The 17,931-nt window shown below is 46.8% G+C and overlaps 2 protein-coding genes across 4 annotated transcripts in view; one reads left to right on the top strand and one right to left on the bottom strand.

The window, feature by feature from the left end:
• Window positions 1-9,929, top strand: part of KCTD10 (potassium channel tetramerization domain containing 10) — a 28,912-nt gene extending 18,983 nt beyond the window's left edge. The window contains exons 4-7 of one of the 3 annotated variants that reach the window (XM_017541620.2): window positions 429-515; window positions 820-872; window positions 2,168-2,363; window positions 6,738-9,929. In XM_017541620.2, the coding sequence (XP_017397109.1) occupies window positions 429-515; window positions 820-872; window positions 2,168-2,363; window positions 6,738-6,962 (561 nt within the window). In that variant the 3' untranslated portion in view covers window positions 6,963-9,929. Of the gene's footprint in view, window positions 1-425; window positions 516-819; window positions 873-2,167; window positions 2,364-6,737 lie in introns of all 3 variants that reach the window. The other 2 variants (XM_017541612.2, XM_017541628.2) reach the window with 2 other exon arrangements.
• The window catches only part of MYO1H (myosin IH), a 62,937-nt gene continuing 54,143 nt past the window's right edge, over window positions 9,138-17,931 (bottom strand). Inside the window, exons 24-31 of the mRNA XM_017541604.2 lie at window positions 17,151-17,234; window positions 16,228-16,321; window positions 15,655-15,710; window positions 14,656-14,791; window positions 14,039-14,109; window positions 13,805-13,902; window positions 12,764-12,863; window positions 9,138-11,386 (exon numbers count right to left, since the gene is read on the bottom strand). Coding sequence (XP_017397093.1) covers window positions 11,363-11,386; window positions 12,764-12,863; window positions 13,805-13,902; window positions 14,039-14,109; window positions 14,656-14,791; window positions 15,655-15,710; window positions 16,228-16,321; window positions 17,151-17,234 — 663 coding nt within the window. The 3' untranslated portion in view covers window positions 9,138-11,362. The remainder of the gene's footprint in view (window positions 11,387-12,763; window positions 12,864-13,804; window positions 13,903-14,038; window positions 14,110-14,655; window positions 14,792-15,654; window positions 15,711-16,227; window positions 16,322-17,150; window positions 17,235-17,931) is intronic.

The raw sequence follows: 17,931 nt of genomic DNA, 5'->3' as shown, positions 1-17,931 counted from the left end.
CCTCCCTCCTTCTCCCCCTCCCTTCTTCTGCTGACTTTACTTGTTTTTTCCCCTTATGGGTTTATACTTTTTTTATTCCTCTGCAATCATCATAGTGGGGTTATGGGGGCTTTTGATTGAATCACGTTTCAGCTGCCATGTTGAGGGTTTATTTTTGAGTGGCTTCTTGGGCTGTGGAAAATGTGTCGTCATTGTTAGTACTGACTCAGCATCTTGGCCTATAATGGTCATAGCCAAAGAGCAGGCTTACTGGGAAATTCAACTCCCTGTCTTCCCTGATCTAGTTCACTGGTGGTGAGAATTCTCCTCTCTTCCCAGCCGTGACCGCCCTATCTCCCCTCGCCAGACCCTGTCTGTCCAGCAGGTCAGCTTTAAAAATGCAGTGCTAGGCAGGCCTCCTAGGCTGAAAGCATGTTTTGTTCCAGCAGAACAAAGATACTTATGAGCCTTTCTGCAAGGTTCCTGTGATCACCTCATCCAAGGAAGAACAAAAACTTATAGCGACTTCAAATAAGGTATGTTGGAGGCACCCTTCTGGAATTTCTTTTGCTACCAGAAATAGTGGAGGTTCTTCTGAAATCAGTTTTGAAATAAAAACGTGTAATTGCCTGAGTGAGGCCTGAGAAGGGGTTCAGAATGGGAAGCTACAGCTCATCTTGCGTCCCCCTGCTATTGGGTCATGCGGTCCCCCTCATAGACAAGCTATGCTTGTCTGCCTCTTCTGCTGCAGGGCAGGGCCCCAGCCCTGTGGGAAACCAGTAGTTCATTGCACCTGCCTGCCAAGTAACCCTCTTCTTCTTTTTTTAAAACAACCCACAGCCAGCCGTGAAGTTGCTCTACAACAGAAGTAACAACAAATACTCATATACCAGGTAAGGTGTCAGCCAGGAAAGACAGCTCCATTTGCTAGGAAAACCTCCGCCCACACCAGCCAGGCCCAGCTCCTCCTGGAACCTTCAGATGAGGATGACCCCTCTTTACCTCTCTGTCTGGATAGATAGGTAGACGGATGGATAGAGAGGTATAATAACTCTGAGCTGTAATTCACACATACTATAAAAGTCATCTTTTTAGAGTATACAGTTCAGTGGTTTTTAGTATATTCACAATGGAGTCTACCACCACTATCTAATTTTAAACTTTTTCACTGCCTGAAAAGAAACCCTCTATTCATTAGCAGTCACTCCCCATTTTCCCCCAGCCGTTGCCTCCCCAACCCCACAGCCCCAGGTGACCACTAATCTATTTCCTGTCTTGATGAATTTTCTGTTCCGGACATTTTTATATGAATGGAACTGCATAGTATGTGGCCTTTTGTGACCGGGTTCCTTCACTCAGCATAAAGAGGTTACTCAAGAGGTTTTCAAGCTTTATCCATGTTGTAGCATGAATCAGTACTTCATTTCTTTTTATGGCAGAATAATACTCCATAGTGTGGACCACATTTTCTCTACCCATTCATCAGTTGATGGACATTTGGGTTGTTTGCACTTTTTGGCTACTGTGTGTGATGCTGCTGTGAACGTTCATGCAAAGTCTGTGTGTGGACATGTGTTTTCATTTCTCTAGGAACAGAACTGTTTAATCATTCAAGGACCTGCCAAACTGTTTTCTAAAGTGACTGTACCATTTTACATTCCCACCAGCAATATATGCAGGTGGGAATGCCTTTTGGGCCTTGAAAACATGTGGCTCTAACTTGGCAACAAGAGGGGTGCAGGGAGGAGTTAATGAGGTTAACTTTTAAAAGACCTGGGATATAGATTCTCCCTTGGGCAGTGCCATTCTGCTCCTGGTGGGGCTCAGTGAGGTGCTGTCCTCCACCTGGTGCCTGTGCCCAGTGGCCCGGCAGTATCTCTGGCCGTTGCAGAGCTATCATTCAAGCACAATGGTTAGGAGCGCAGACTTAGGGGCCAGGGCTGTCTTTTGGGGTGGCCTCTCTCTGCCATTGATTAGGTTTGGCCTCGAGCAATTACCTAATTTCTCTGATCCTCACTTTCCTTCTTGAGCAGTGGAGATTGGAGTGCCTTTGCCATGGGATGATTATTGTGAGGTTGAAATGAGAGCGGAGAAAAAGGGCTCAGTAGGGCTCTGTGTGTAGAAGGGCCCAGCAAATGATGGCAGTTTTCACCAGCTTATGGTCACCGTATCAAATGCTCTTTTGCAGCAATTCTGACGACAACATGTTGAAAAACATTGAACTGTTTGATAAGCTGTCTCTGCGCTTTAACGGAAGGGTCCTATTCATAAAGGATGTCATTGGGGATGAAATCTGCTGCTGGTCCTTTTATGGCCAAGGCCGCAAGATCGCTGAAGTCTGTTGTACCTCCATCGTCTACGCCACTGAGAAGAAACAGACCAAGGTAAGAGCCTTGAGAGGACAGTTTGGAGCGGCTGTTCTGAAACATGTACCTGTGGAACTCCCTTTCACTCGGGCACAGTGCAGAGGGAAGCACTTTCAAATGCTTTGCTTGTCTTGTGTCTGCTCATTATTAAAATACTTATCTTTTAGGGCCTGCAAAGAAGCAAATATAGAGTCCACCTGGGATTCCTTAGCTCCCTACCTTGTCTTCCTTCTAAGCACGCCTGACTCCCTGACTGGGCTGGACTCTGTGCATCTGTGTTTATGTCATCCTCTCCAAACCAATAGGCTTGGCCTGTCCTTTGACTTCTCCCCCTGTGCCATTCTGCAAAGCTGGATCGCTCTGCAAAGTGCTGCTAGAGATCTGACCCACTCTTAATGAATTTGCCTATCCTTCTGGGGCTCTGCAACTGGGTTTTTTGCCTTTTTTAACTTTTAATCACACTACACACTCTGTCATTTCTTTAACCTATCTAAGGGAAATCTGACTATCCAGTGACATGCCACAGGTCTGCTGCAGGCTGATGGCCATGCCTCTTGTCACCCTCACACAGGAGGCTCAAGAGCCTGTAGGTCATCTACCCAGGTTATTATTGTCCCTGCAGCTTTTGGGGGCACATAGTTCTGCATGACTCTGTAGCTGACCTCGAGCAAAAAGCAAATGAGAAAAAAAAAATCACATAGTAGAAACCAGAGGGTTTTTTAAATTATTGAAAATGTAAGCCATACATAGAATGCCAGTGCGGTGATCTCCCCTGTACCATACCGCTTCGAGGGCCATCAGCTCGGGCACTGTCACTCAGTCTCTATCCACTCCTCTTCCCCAGCACTCCACACAGGACGAATTTGACAAGATATCTTATTCATAAGCATTCAGAATCTTTCCTAAAAGGTTATATATTGTTTTTAAGGTAGCCAAGAAGGGAGAAACACTGAAGTTCTTTTTGCTTTCAAAGATCCCAGGGGGCAGGGGGTGAACCAGAATCATCTGCCTCTCTCTCCACATTGGCAAGACATCACACCCCTTTTCTCCTGTGAACTTTTTTTAGGACTGTGAATTCTTCCTGCAATTAAACCCCCATTCTGTCATGGTTTGATTTTTTGAATATACCTGGGCTGCCTCTGCCCTTGGGTATTAAAAGCATAGTCATCATATTGATTAAGCTTTAAAAGATTAAGACTTCTCATTTTTAGAGCTTTAATGAGGAACAAGGGGATTTAGAGACCACGTGGTCTGATCCCACCTGTTTCTAGATTAGCAGACTGGTTCAGGAGTGGCCTATTCTTGTGCTTGCAAAGCTAGTTAGTGGCAGAGCTAGGATGGGAAGCTAAGGGCCTCTTTCTCTTCTCTCTTGCTTTGAGAGTGTTGCTCTGTCACCCTGGCTTGACTACAGTGGCATGATCATAGCTCACTGCAGCCTTGAACTCCTGGGCTCAAGTGAGTTGCCTCAGCCTCCTGAGTAGCTGGGCCCACAGGTGCATGCCACCATGCCTGCCTCATTTTTTAGAGGCTAGGTCTCATTACGTTGCCAAGGCTGGCCTCGATGACCTCCTGGCTTCAAGTGATCCTCCCACCTTCGCCTCCCAAAGTGTTGGGATTACAAGCATGAGGCACTGCGCCTAGCCTGTATCACTACGCTTCTTCCTCTCTCATCTTCACTCTGTTACTGAGCCCTTCTGGTAGGTTGAGTGTTTGTTTTGTGGTGTTGGTTATTGTGTTTGTCAGTTCGCAGTTGCTCATTTGGTTTTTCTCTCTCCTTGCCAAGACTCCCTGTTTCTCTCCTCCCAAGCTTTGGCTCTTACTTACTGGAGCATTTTAATAAGAGCTGCTGTCAGGTCTTTGTCAGGTAATTCTAAAACCAGGTGTCACCTCGGCACTGGCATCTGTCTGTTATCATTTTCCATAGGAGTTGAGAATTTCTTGGTGCTTGTGTATTGAGAAATTTTGATTGTATCCTTAACATTTTGAACATGGTTATAGGGCTTCAGGCCTTGTTTAAATCCTAGGGAGAACATTGATGTTTTTGTTTTAGCCAGCCATTGACCCAGTTGGGCTCAGGCTGCAAGCTCTTACCAGCCTTCTGTAGTTTGTAGTTGCAGTGACAGTTTGGGTTTCAAAGCCTTCAAATCGGCCCCACCTGTGTGCCACGCTGTGGCGCATCTGTATCTGTTGCAGGTTCGGTTCTTTCAGTCTGCGTATGTGGTTTAGGGGCAGATCTTGCAGCTGGGTGTGGGTCTAGGAGTTCATATACAACTTCATAGGCTGCTTTCTGAAGCTCCCCTTCCTTCGTAATCTCCACAGTTCTCTAAGCTTCCCTGGAGTCCCCTTTTCCGATTGGCCAGCCAGCAAGATTGGAGGTTATCCCTGCTTTGCCACCCACTTTCTGTGACCATGCCTATATTTTGAGCCCAGCAGCATGAAGATAGAAAAAGCAGCCAGATTCACCCAATCCTGTTGTGACCACAGCTCTTGTGATCAGTAAAGAAGGTTCCCTCTCTGAGTTTTGACTCCTGCATCTCTGGTTGTTGCCACAGCCACTGCTGCCACAGGAATGCTCAGGGCCGGGTGCAAGCAAATAAAGAAAAGAGCTGAGCATGGTGGCTCACACCCGTCATCCCAGCACTTTGGGAGGCCATAGCAGAAGGAATGCTTGAGTCTAGGAGTTCAAGACTAGCCTGGGCAACATAGCAACACCCATCTCTACAAAAAAAATTAACAAAAAAAAAATAGCTGAGCATGGTGGCATGCCCCTGTAGTCTCAATTACTTGGGAGGCTGAGGAGGGAGAATCATTTAAGCCCAATAGTTCAAGACCAGCCTGGGCAACATAGCAAAACATCCATCTCTACAAAAAAAGTTTCTAGTCCCAACTACTTGGGGAGGCTAAGATGGGAGACTTATTTGAGCCTAGGCGTTTAAGGCTGCAGTGAGCTGTGATTGCGCCACTGCACTCCAGCCTGAGTGACAGCAACAGTCTCTCTCAAAACAAAGAGAAAAGAAAGAGGCTGTTGGCTTCCCAGCCTGGCTCTGCCACTAACCAGCTTCACAAACACAAGAGTAGGCCACTCCTGAACCTGTCTGCTGATCTAGAAACAGTTGGGATCAGACCACGTGGTCTCTAAATCCCCTTGTTCTTTTTAAAGCTCTAAAAATGAGAAGTCTTAGGCTGGGTGCCGTGGCTCACACCTGTATTTCTAGCACTTTGGGAGGCCGAGGTGGGTGGATCACCTGAGGTCAGGAGTTCAAGACCAGCCTGGCCATCATGGTGAAACCCCATCTTTAAAAAAAAAAAGAAGTCTTAAAATTTTAAAGCTTAATTAGCCAGATCTCATATGTAAAAAAAATAAAAGCAGGATTTCCTTGAAGCCTCTCTGACCATTAGACCCTGTTGGCCTCCCTGGCCACTGGAGACCTTCTGGAGCTCTTCTGTCCTGCGGCCATAGCAGGGCTTCAGGCTGCATCAGTACTGGCAGCAGCAAGCAATCAACTCACTGTGGGGCATGACTCCACATTCTGACATTTCCTCCCATCCCCCTGCCATGATTGACTTCTGAGTCCGCAGTTAGCTGCTGTGTGCATCCTGGCTTTGCAGTGTCAGTGAGGAAAACAGGGTAGAGTGTGTCTGCTCCATTTTTCCCAGAACCGGAACCTCTGAATCCCACCCTTAAAGTGGAGCTGAGTCTGTGATCACATGTGTGGGACCTGCTTATGTGGCCCTCCTCCTGTCCATCACACCTTAACTCTGAAGGGCAATGAGCAAACACAGTGGTTTGCCAAGCAGGAGGGCTTATTTCCATTTCCTGGGGGTCCCCAGCTAGACCCTGTACAAAAAACTGCTTTACAGACTGCTTTCAGGTGTGGAAGAACTTGTGTGCAAGGTTGCAGCTCTGTTAGTTAGGAGAAGCATATTAGCACTGACCTAAATGTCCATCCAAGTGAATTGGTTAATTGCATTATCGTATTTATAATTTCTTGATGTAGAATGATCTGTAGGTTAAGTTAGAGACAAGAGGAAGACACGTTCAGGTCTGTGTTTGGGGCCACCTTGTGTGTTTTTTGAAGTGTATGAATATATATGTATGTATATTCACAGCACAGAATCTCTTGGAGAGGGTTAAAAAAAATGAGAAATTGTACCTTTAAGAAGGGAAACTGCGGGGAGGGATACCTGCTTCTCTGCGTCTCCTTGATTTTTTGTGCATTTGGCACCATGTATAAGTTGCCATTGTAAATATCAGTTTATTTTAAAATAATACTGGTGGCCTTCAGCGGAATCCCAGGGGCCTGATTGAGCCTGCTGGCGCTGCTTAAAGTGCAGGTGTTGGCAGAGAGGTTGGGCTATAACTTACCTGCCCTGTATTTTGTGGGAACACAGGTGGAGTTCCCCGAAGCCCGGATTTATGAGGAAACCCTGAACATTTTGCTGTATGAGGCCCAGGACGGCCGGGGACCTGATAATGCGCTCCTGGAGGCCACAGGTGGGGCAGCGGGGCGCTCCCACCACCTGGACGAGGATGAGGAGCGGGAGCGGGAGCGGATTGAGCGCGTGCGGCGGATCCACATCAAGCGCCCCGACGACCGGGCCCACCTCCACCAGTGAGCAGGCAAGCGACCAGCCGCCCTCCTCCCACCGCCCCCACTCCCTGCCGCGCTACACCCAGATCCTGTGCAGGCTGCTGGGCCCCTTCCACTTTCCCTGGAGCCTGGAGATACTTTTGTAATAAGCCAGATGATTATTTTGGTATTTCTTGACAAGGCAAATTGATGGTCTTGACCCAGGTGTATGCCCCCTGTTGTTGAACAAGCCGTGTCTAAGATCTCTACTTTTCATGAGAATCTGAGACTCTTTGGAGCCAGGCTTCCTCGGTTCTCAGAGGAAGTATGAATGTGTGTGAAGTGTATGTGAGAACTTTTGTTTGCAGTATTTATTTTTGTGGGTGTTGACTTCCTATATGAGCTTTTTGGAGTGATACTCCCTTAAGGGTTCAGTTTGACCATTCCAAGAGTTGTTCTGCAGTTGGAGGCCACCAGAGGTATCTGAGCTCCCTGGTTCCTAATTCGTAATCTTCCAGCCCCAGCAGGTCTGCTCCTGGTTCCTGTGTGTTTGGCCCGGGCACAGTCCCCACTGCTTTGCTAAAAGTGCTTTCTGCCATGTGGCTTTGGGCCTAGAGCCTGTTGATAATTGCAGTTTGTGGCAGTGGAAAGTGGCTGAATGAGCCTCTAAATCATGACTAGTGCAACTGTGGGTGCAAGGCTTTGTTTAGGGGGCAAGACTTTTGCCACTTGAGGCTGGTCCTTGGCCTGGTGCTTACTGGGACCCCACGTGTCTGCATAGGAGCAGAGCTTTCCATGGCAGGAAGTGTCCAGCTCTGCTTCTGACTCTTTCCCCAGCTCTAGCCCCTTCCAGTTGTTTTCCTGGTTGGCCCCACTCCACTCCAGGAAGGCCATCTGCCCCTGTGACAGGCAAGGGTCACAAACCACCCCTACCAGGGATCCCATTCCTCTTCAGTCTTCTTCCCTGTGAAGCTGGGCTAACTTTCTCAGTTTGCTTAGAAATTTAATGTGGCCCAGACCCTTTGTCCTCCCAGCCTGGCATCCAGGCAGGGACACCCTCACACCACCAGCCCCAGGGAGCTTCCCTGCTGTAAACACAGACGCCCTTGTCTTTGCCTCTGATTTTTATACAGTGTAAAGTGGCCAGCAGTGAACAGGTTGAGGATGTCTGGGTAGATAGATACGTTTGGGTCTGGTTTGTGTCTGTGTTCATGTTTGTTTAAGGGATGTGTGTGACTGTGGGTGGGGATCTGTGCTTGTGGGGCACAGGTGGCCCCTGCTGGAGCCCAGCTGGGCGCAGCACCCGTATAGGATGGGTGTTCTCAGTGACCTACCTCCCAGGCTCCTCTGCGCCTGCAAAGGAACAGGAGTGAGTCATAACTGACAGGGGTGGTTGAGACTAGACTAGGTAGTAGTTACCAGGAGATGTGACTGTGTGTCAGCTGATGGATGGGTTGGTCAAGGGAATTGTTAACCGTTTTATACCAAAGGTATTAACATGGGCAGCCTTTGACACATATATTCCAAAAAGCGAGTTTATATTTTCAAACGGTTTTTACAGCTTAGACTTTGTACGTACTGCCCTGCCTGTGACAGTTGTATGCCTTCATTTTGTATCCAGCAGCAAAGCCTACAATAAAACTTTAGAACAATCATGACTGAATGTCAAAATCATGTACTGGGCAGACACTTTTTAAACTGTCGTGTGAGAAACTTTTATACTAGGCCATTTGGATATTATTAAGTGCTAAGGAAAGAGGGCTTACAAAATAATGTTTCGTAAATATTTTATACTGTTTAAATTTTAAACACCAACCCTGCCTTTTGGGTTGAGCTTTTTTAGAAAGTTGAAGTGAACGTCGGCCTGGAAAATGGAAGAGCCATTGTACAAATAGGTGTTTTTTGTGTTTTTTTGAGACGAAGTCTCGCTCTGTTACCCAGGCTGGAGTGCAGGGGTACAATCTCTATTCACCGCAACCTCTGCCTCCCAGGTTCAAGAGATTCTTCTGTCTCAGCCTCCCAAGTAGCTGGGATTACAAGCACCTGCCACCACGCCCAGCTAATTTTTATATTTTCAGTAGAGATGGAGTTTCGGTTTCACCACATTGGCCAGGCTGGTCTCAAACTCCTGACCTTGTGATCTGCCTGCCTTGGCCTCCCAAAGTGCTGGGATTACAGGCGTGAGCCACCACACCCAGCCGTATAAATCGTTTTTTAGGTGTGTGTGAAGAACGAGTTTGTGGAACAATCTGATTTGCTGTGGTTCCTATGCCGAATGAGCTAGTGTTTCTGGCAGCTCTCTACCCTCACTTTTCCTCCAACTTTGCACCTGTAGTTTTGAGTCTGTCTCTCTGGAATGTGAACAGGTTTATAAAACGTTCCATGGTGAAGATTCTGTAGGCTGCATCATAGCCATGAGTGGACAGATAGCATTGGCTGGTCCAAGCTCTGTTATTGAATATACAAGGAACTGATTTCTCTTATGTTAGCTCTAAGGGCAAAACCCAGTATTTATAATGTAAGCACTACCCAGGTAAAACATTGGCCCAAGGTTTGGTAAAGAGTCAGGTTTCATTGCATTGTAATAACTACAATTTTTTACAAATTGGAACAGCTTTGGTGTGTTGTCATCAAGGATTTTTGTTTGTTTGTTTGTTTTAAGTAAGTCCTCTGATTGTAGTGACTGGGGCCCATGCCCGAGACAATTCCTGGCATATTCTGTCACCGTCCTGTGGGAGGACCACTGTGCGGGGACCCCATTTCCTAGTTAGTTTCAGTGTGTCTCCGTACCTTACAACATCGATTCAGGACCTGAGTGTGAACACCACTCAGCCCTCACGCTGGAGCGTGTGCTGTCTTTAGGGCTCTACCCAAAGTCACTGTAACACAGTTAAGTGTGTCATTAACCTTTCTGTCTTTTTGTGCTATAAAAAATGCTCAAACTTAGATGTAGCCGCTGTATACTGTGCAAACAAACATTTGTGGACATGTAAAATAAAAGTCATATGATGCTTCTGTTTCTGGGTCTTTTCAGACGTGCCTGGCACAGTTTATAGCAAAGGCAGGCCCCTACATTCTACCTCACCCCCTTAAAGCCACTCAGGGTGGAAGGGAAAGACGAGTCGGGTTTCTGTGGTGTTTGAATTCAAACACCAAAAGGAAGTCTTGGGTCAAAGGCTGCCTGGCTTGTAAAAAGAATGAGTCAGCTGCTGTTACCACCGATTTACTATTATGGGGCAGAAGGCTTCAGTTCACCAAACCCAATCCCTTGACGCATCTGAGTTCCATTTATTTAAAGCAGAATTCAAATTTTGCAGCTTTAGGAGATTTTCTTTACTTTTAGTCTCAGACCGTACACCGTAAGTCACTGATAGCTGAGACTTGAAGCAAAGCCATTAGGCTAATGGATGTAAACAAGAGTTAAGTTCCTACAGCATGCTGCTGGGCACAGAAACATCACCCAACTTCTAAAGACCAAAGCACTGCTCATATTAAACATTGAAATCAATAAGCTACACATATATTTAATTAAAAATAAGATTATGACCTGATTTTTGGTGAATCAGTTGAGTGATGGTGGTCATAGTGGTGGCCGCATAAATCAGTGAATAAATGCTTGCAAATGGAAAATTACAGAGAGCCCCTTCCCAATCACAAGCATGGCTAGTTTGCTGCATGCTTTTGCACTGCAGCATTTATTGTCCCATCTGTGTGATCATATACTTTAAATACATTTTTATTTTACAATAATTTGTATTAATTCATTCTCCAACCTTCATGTTCAGGGTTGCAGATGGCCAGCGCCCAATCCTCGAAGCTCAGGGCACAAGGTGGGACCCACCTTGGACAGGATGCCATCCCCTTACTGGGCTCAGTCACGCACCTACACACAGTCAGACAGGGACCGCATAGACACACCAGTTCACCTGACATACACACCTTGGGGATGTGGGAGGAAACCAGAGCACCCAGAAGAAACCCAGAGACATGGGGAGAACGTACAGACTCCACCCAGACAATGGCCCTGGCCAGGAATCAGATGTTTTCCTTACCAGTGTGTAAAGAAATGATGTTACTTGAGAACTTGCTGTACACAGTATTTCATCATGTCTTGAGGCAGCTTGACAGAGGTAGAGAATCTTGCCCACCCTCTAACGGCTCGTTGGAGTGCCCATCGAACATAGGTCCTGTTGAGGGTGTTTAGAATCATACCTTCAGGTGACCTGGGGTCTGCTCCCAGAATACATTTTAATATGGTACCACAGGGCGGTAAGAAGCTGGGGTTAGACTTTGGCCTAATACACCCCTCAGTTTCTTCAGATGTGATCCATTAGTGTTGTGGGCCTCATTCCTTGAAGAGGTAGCTAACTGGAGCCAATCCCCACTTCTGTAATTTCCTCAGTTGGAGCAAAAATAGCGATGGTAGAGGTCCGACTTCATCCTCTATCAGGACTTCCTCCGGACCGACACCTGGGAGAGAGGCACACGTCGGTTTCCAGCCCTCAGCTCCCTTTGATCAAAAGGAAACAGTTATCACCTCAACTGCACCATTAGCAAGGTGGGTGTGAAGGGCCTGTGCGAAACCAGCCCCACCTCCCATGAGACCAGCCAGACTTAGAAACTGGCACACGGAGGCCTGTCAGCCTCCTCAGCCAGAGCCAGTCAGGGAGGAAGACAGACTCCGTGTGACCCCAGAGGAGACACACAGTCTCCAGGATGTCACTTTTAAGACAGCGTGTAAACTAAAAAGCCGCCTTGTAGTCTACATCCACAATGATCCTTATTTTAACTTGTCCCCAAAGGAGTTAATTGTTATTTTCTGCTTACAAAATGATTTTTTTTGAGACAGTCTTACTCTCACCCAGGCTGGAGTGCAGCGGTGTGATCTCAGCTCACTGCAACCTCTGCCTCCCGGGTTCAAGCGATTGTCCTGCCTCAGCCTCCCTGAGCAGCTGGAACTATAGGCGTGCACCATCACATGAAACTAATTATTTTTAGTACAGACGGGATTTCAGCATGTTGGCCAGGCTGGTCTTGAACTCCTGACCTCCGCTGATCCGTCCATCTCAGCCTCCCAAAGTGCTGGGATTACAGGCATGAGCCATTGCACCCAATCTACAAAATGACTTTATAGGTAAATCCATGTAAACTTAAACGCGTATGAGACACTCCATGTTGAGAGACCATTTTTTAAATTGTATCAAAATTCTTGGTATAATACAAGATACATTTTAAAGATTCAGTGCCCTCTGCTTTTAATGTGTCATTTTTCAGCAAAACTGGATCAAAACAAGCTCTGTGTTCTACTACCTGCCAGTGAGGACCACCGGGACCCTCAGCCTAGCATGGGCACACTCAGGGAAGGCAGTGTACCTGTGTGCTCAGACTAGATTTCTCCCCAACACAGCCATGATTCCAAACCTCTGTGCTTGTAGACCTGGGTATCTCTTACATCCCAAAGCCCAGTTAAGTCTCAGTATCTGGGTGAGACACAAGCGCATTGATTTCAACGTGGAGGCAAGTTATGGATAGCCACTGTAATAAGGCATAAAGCCTTCACCATCCAGTGAAAAGTCAGACTCCGCTATTTGAGAAGTGTCCTATGTCATCTTCTGATTCACTGACAACTTTAGGATGTAAGCTCTTTTCTTTTCTCATTCCGTGTTTAGATGCATATATTTCTATATCAATTTCTACCTGTCCTTCAGATGCAGAATTAGGAAGAGGGCAAAAATGAACTATTAATAGCTTATGATTCCAGTCAATCTATAGGACTGAAATTGGTAGAACTTTAACTTATATTCTGATCTAAAACAGCTTACTTCCATCCCAGAGATGGCCACTCACCACTGTTAATTGTCCATTTTTATCTTTATAGATCTGTTCTTCTGGTCCAGTGTTGAAAACTATTGTGCCTTCTTTTCCCGGACTAATACAAAACTGTAAACTTAAAATACACAAAGTGACACATTACTGACATGCTGTGTTTTCTTCTCTCGACCTTTGGTTTGCAAAAGAAATTCACTTATGAAACTTTGCTAGTTTCAAGATCAAATTCCTGTTTTATTACAGGGTTTTATTGCATCTTTGAAGAAAAGAAGAACGCTGTTGCCACAGCTGGGCAACTTACATGTTTCTGTAATTACTGTGAAATCAACTGAGCACACTCAATTCTTCAAGGGCCACATCACGCTGAATCTCTTGGGGGGCTAAGTATTCCCTCAGAGGTACAGAAACACAAAGACAACATGTTTCAAAGCACTCGACTCTCTCTGGTTGTTAAAACCTGGAACAGCACAGGCTGAGGGAAAAGAGACAGCTCCCCAGGGTATCCTGCCTTCACTGACTTCATTTATCTGGAGTCCAAGATCACAGGGATGAAGATGGAAAAAAGTTCTTTATGGGAGAGGGCGAGGATGTAACACTAGAGGCTTGTTTCCCACCCCTTACTGGTAGAGACGATACTTGATTATTTTGGAAGTAGGAGGCAAGCAGGAGTGAAAACATTAACATTTGCATCTTCCTTGATCTGTAATGAATTTTTTTTTTTTTTGAGACAGGGTCTAGCTCTGTTGCCCAGGCTGAAGGGCAGTGATGCAATCTCGGCTTACTGCAACCTCCACTTCCTGGGTTCAAGTGATTCTCAAGCCTCAGCTTCCCGAGTAGCTGGGATTACAGGTGTACACCACCACACCTGGCTATTCTTTGTATTCTTAGTAGAGATGGGGTTTTACCATGTTGGCCAGGCTGGTCTTAAACTCATGGCCTCAAGTTATCTGCTCGCCTCATCCTCCCAAAGTACTGGAATTACAGGCATGAGCTACCATGCTGGGCCTTAAAACATTTTAACATTGAATTGCTTCCTGAGCTTAAGGTGAAGCCACCTACCTTCCTTGAACAACATTGACAATATTCTCCTTCTTAACCAGCATGACGAGTTTGGTAACCGCTTCAAACATGTGTCTACACTGTAAAACAGCATCCCCCTGGGGTGGGGAGGAAACAGGGTGTGATTTCAGTATTCACAGCTTAAACAGACACTCCAATAGAGGTTTCACGGTGGCCAACAACATTTCGGCAGCATATCGTTTCTTTTAGCAGAGACTGGTGCCTGTCAATTACCTTTTGCTTGTTGTCCTCCGGTGAAACATGAATGACTAAGATTCCGTCACTCAGATTGCTAGTGGAAACACCTTAAGACAGATCCAGAGTTAGGGGCCAGGAACTAGACAGCTTGACATTAGTACAGAGAAGAGATACGCCCAGGGGCTGCCAATCCCATGCTTCATTCTCCTAGCTAGGCCCAGAAGGATGAGGGGCATCCTTTAGAAATCAGCCTGCTATGGGGCTCTGATCACCGTGGAAGGAGACTATTGCCCAACTTGGGTACTTGAGTAAAGTGGAGCTATTAATTCTTATGCCAGAATAAGGGGTGCAGGCCAGGCCGGGCAACACCAGGGAAGGAGGGCAGATGGGTTTTTTTTTTGGAGCCAGAATCTCACTTTGCCGCCCAGGCTGGAGTGCTGTGGTGCAATCATAGCTCACTGCAGCTTTGAACTCCCGGGCTCAAGTGATCCTCCCGCCTCAGCCTTCCGAGTAGCTGAGACGATAGGCGTGCATTGCCACCCTGGGGTTCATGGGCACCCCACACGTGTGTTTCCCACTTGGGAGCATCATTACTGACCTTTACAGAAGTTGAGTCAACTCAGTGCATTGTTGTAAGACTGCCCACTTCTTACCTTTGAGAGCTGAGTACTCTATTTTCTGCTTGATTTTGGCAAGTTCCACCACATACGCTGCTTTCTGAGTAAGAATGAGTTGCCGCTGCCGTGCTTTGAAGCCTTTCCTGTCATATTTGATGACCGGGACACCATACTGCAAGGGAAAGGTGACTTCATGGGGTGAGGCGGGGCAGAATACCGAGTTTCTTGCTACCGAGACCCCACTAAAGTGATGCCAAGCATTCAGAGAGGCTCAGACAGATTTTGCATGCACAGATTTTGTTTGTCTAGCTCTCCACATGCTGGGGATTTTGATTCCTAGCTCTGTGTACCTGTGTTGCCCTCTGAGGAAGTCAAGGCTATGGCTACCTGCCTTGCAGGTCTGCTTTGATGGGTCAGAGAAGAAAACTCTCACAGCCACAGTGTAATACAATCCAGTCACACTGGCTTCTATTCCCCTAGGGAACCAAAAAAAAAAAAAAGAAAAGGGCAGAGCAGACACTGGTGCACCCGATCGCCAGGGCTTCACTTGCTGCTGCATGCCAGGCAGCAGCCTAACCAGCTCTCGCCCACTGACTCATTCATCCTCTCAGTAGCCCCAGCATCCTCATTCACAGGAGATCAGAGGCACCGAGAGCTCAAGTGACCTGCCCAGGATCTCATAGCTACTGCATTCAAGGCCAGCGTCAGCACCCGGGCGCCATGCCACACTGCCTCTCATGTATGGGGGTGTTTCATGACTAAGTTCATTCACAGCTACATTTTACTCAATTTTATAGGAAAGCAAACCAAGACACTTTCTAGGATGACAGAGGGGGATCATGAGAACAGCAACCATTATCTAACCATCCTTTTTTCCGTCATGTTAGTTAATACCCAGAACATCACAGTTCAGAGTCCCAGCTGCCCAGCTGCACCCCTGCATTTAAATAGTGTTCCCTTTATGGAGAAAGCAGACCATGCTCTCAGATTTTATGAGAGGATCCTGTTTGAGACTGAGGGCACACACTGCCTTACCTGGATTTTCTCATTGCTAATTAGCTGGAGCACTTTGGGATTAATGTCTCCTTCATCTGGGGAGGGAACCAGAATGCCATCAATCATCACTAAAATACCAACCCTGTGGAAGAGTCACTGGTATCTGCTAGTTCTGTTATGTACCTCTGTGCTAAAGATCTCAGCTGTGGAAATAGCCATCAGGAAATGCTGCAGAGTTGAGCATCTTCCTTTGACTTTTTAAATTTTATTTTTTTGGAGACAGTCTTGCTCTGTTGCCCAGGCTGGAGTGCAGTGGCAAGATCTCGGCTCACTGCAACCTCTGCCTCCTGGGTTCAAGCTATTCTCCTGCCTCAGCCTCCCAAGTAGCTGGGACTACAGGTGTTTGCCACCACGCTCTACTAATTTTTTGTACTTTAGTTGAGATGGGGTTTCGCCATGTTGGCCAGGCTGGTCTTGAACTCCTAAACTCAGGCGATCCACTCACCTCAGCCTCCCGAAGTGCTGGGATTACAGGTGTGAGCCACTGCACCCTGCCCTTTGACTGCTTTTAGAATTGGGAAGCCAAGTATATAGGCTGGAAAACGTACTTACCTATCCGACTGTTGGCAAAGGGTTGATTTAAACTTTCTGTGTAGCCGTCTTTCTTTCCCCTGAAGATTTGACTTGTAACTACCTTTTGCTGCATCTGGTAATACACAATTGAAATTATAAAGATGGTAGCCACGGGCCTCTTTGGGATAGAGAAGCTCTAGACCAATTGAGGTCACATCCTTTGCTGGATAAACTATGGGAGCTTTGTTACCCTGGAGCATACAAGTCAGAACACCTTCCTGGTTTTGGCCAAAATGCCCTACAAGTTATAGCGGGGTTATATACACTGGTTTGACATTTCTGCTCGATCCCTTACACCTTCCTATAAGTGGAGTTTTCAGACTTCCCAGAGCGGTTTCTTACAGATCAGAGATCGTTTCAGAGTTCCCAGAGCAGTTTCTTGTAGATCAGAGATCAGCAAGCTACAGCCTGCGGGCCATACTCAGCCTGCTCTCCATTTTTATAAGTAACCTTCTGTTGGAACAGAGCCATGCCATTCAGGCACACTTGTCCAGGGCTGCTTTCTTACTATAGCGGCAGAGTTGAGTAATTGTAACACAGAAAGGCCACAAACCCTGAAATAGTTACTCTTCCAGCCCTTTACACAGAAGACTTGCAGGTTAGCGCAGTGAAAAACAGATCTCCAGCAGAAAGGGGTCTACGTTCTCCACTCCCACTGATGGATTGCAGGAGCCATTGCGATTGTGTTCCCATGGTAACAAAGGGAGCCATGCCAATTACAGTCACAGCTGGCATTCATTGAGGGCTCTCTGCTGGTCTACATGCAATTATCCTGAACACTTCAAGGCATGGGACTAGCATGACCCCCAGCTTATAGGTGAAATGGTGGATGAGGAGGACTGACACTCAGGACCCACTCTCCCTCCCTCCACCACCTGCCACCGCAGACATCACATCCCTACCATTGCTTTCCGCTCAGCCGTGATGCCCCGGCAGTACCTCTGCACCAGGTTCCTCATGCACATTTTCCTGAGCAGCTCTGATGCCTGTATGGAGAACACACTTCTTTTTACTCACACCCTGTCTGGGGCTGTGGCGATCAAAATGAAGCTTTAAAAAACCCTGCTGAATTAAGTTTGATTTCAAGTACAGTGTTTTTGTTTGTTTTTGAGACAAAGTATGGCTCTGTCACCAGGCTGGAGTGCAGTGGTACAATCTTGGCTCACTGCAACCTCCACCTCCCAGGTTCAAGCTGTTCTCCTGCCAAAGCCTCCCAAGTAGCTGGGATTACAGGCATGTGCCACCACGCCCAGCTAATTTAGTAGAGATGGGGTTTCACCATGTTGGTCAGGATGGTCTGGATCTCATGATCCACCCGCCTCGGCTTCCCTAAGTGCTGGGATTACAGGGGGGAGCTACTGCGCCTGGCCCAGTGTTAATATTTTGGATTTTACAGTTAGAGCAGCTAACCTGATCCTCTCCCAACTTTTTGCTGTTGCTTAACTAATGATTCTCAAACTTGAATATGTTTATGACTTGCCTGCAGAACTGGCTACAATGAAATTCCTGGAGATTTTGACTCAGTGGGTCCAAAGTAGAGTCCAGGAATCTTTCAACAGCCCCGACTCTAAGTTCCAGACACAGAGGGTCCTCAGATGATCCCTTGAGAGATGCTGTTCTAGGAAGGCTATGCCAAGAATGGAAACGCTTTGAAAGTGCTCTATCGGCCGGGCATGGTGGCTC

Source organism: Cebus imitator, unplaced genomic scaffold (assembly GCF_001604975.1).
Source record: "Cebus imitator isolate Cc_AM_T3 unplaced genomic scaffold, Cebus_imitator-1.0 Scaffold8, whole genome shotgun sequence".
NCBI lineage: Eukaryota > Metazoa > Chordata > Mammalia > Primates > Cebidae > Cebus > Cebus imitator.
The sequence above is the reverse complement of the archived record's forward strand: the minus strand, read 5'-3'. Positions and strand labels throughout refer to the sequence as shown.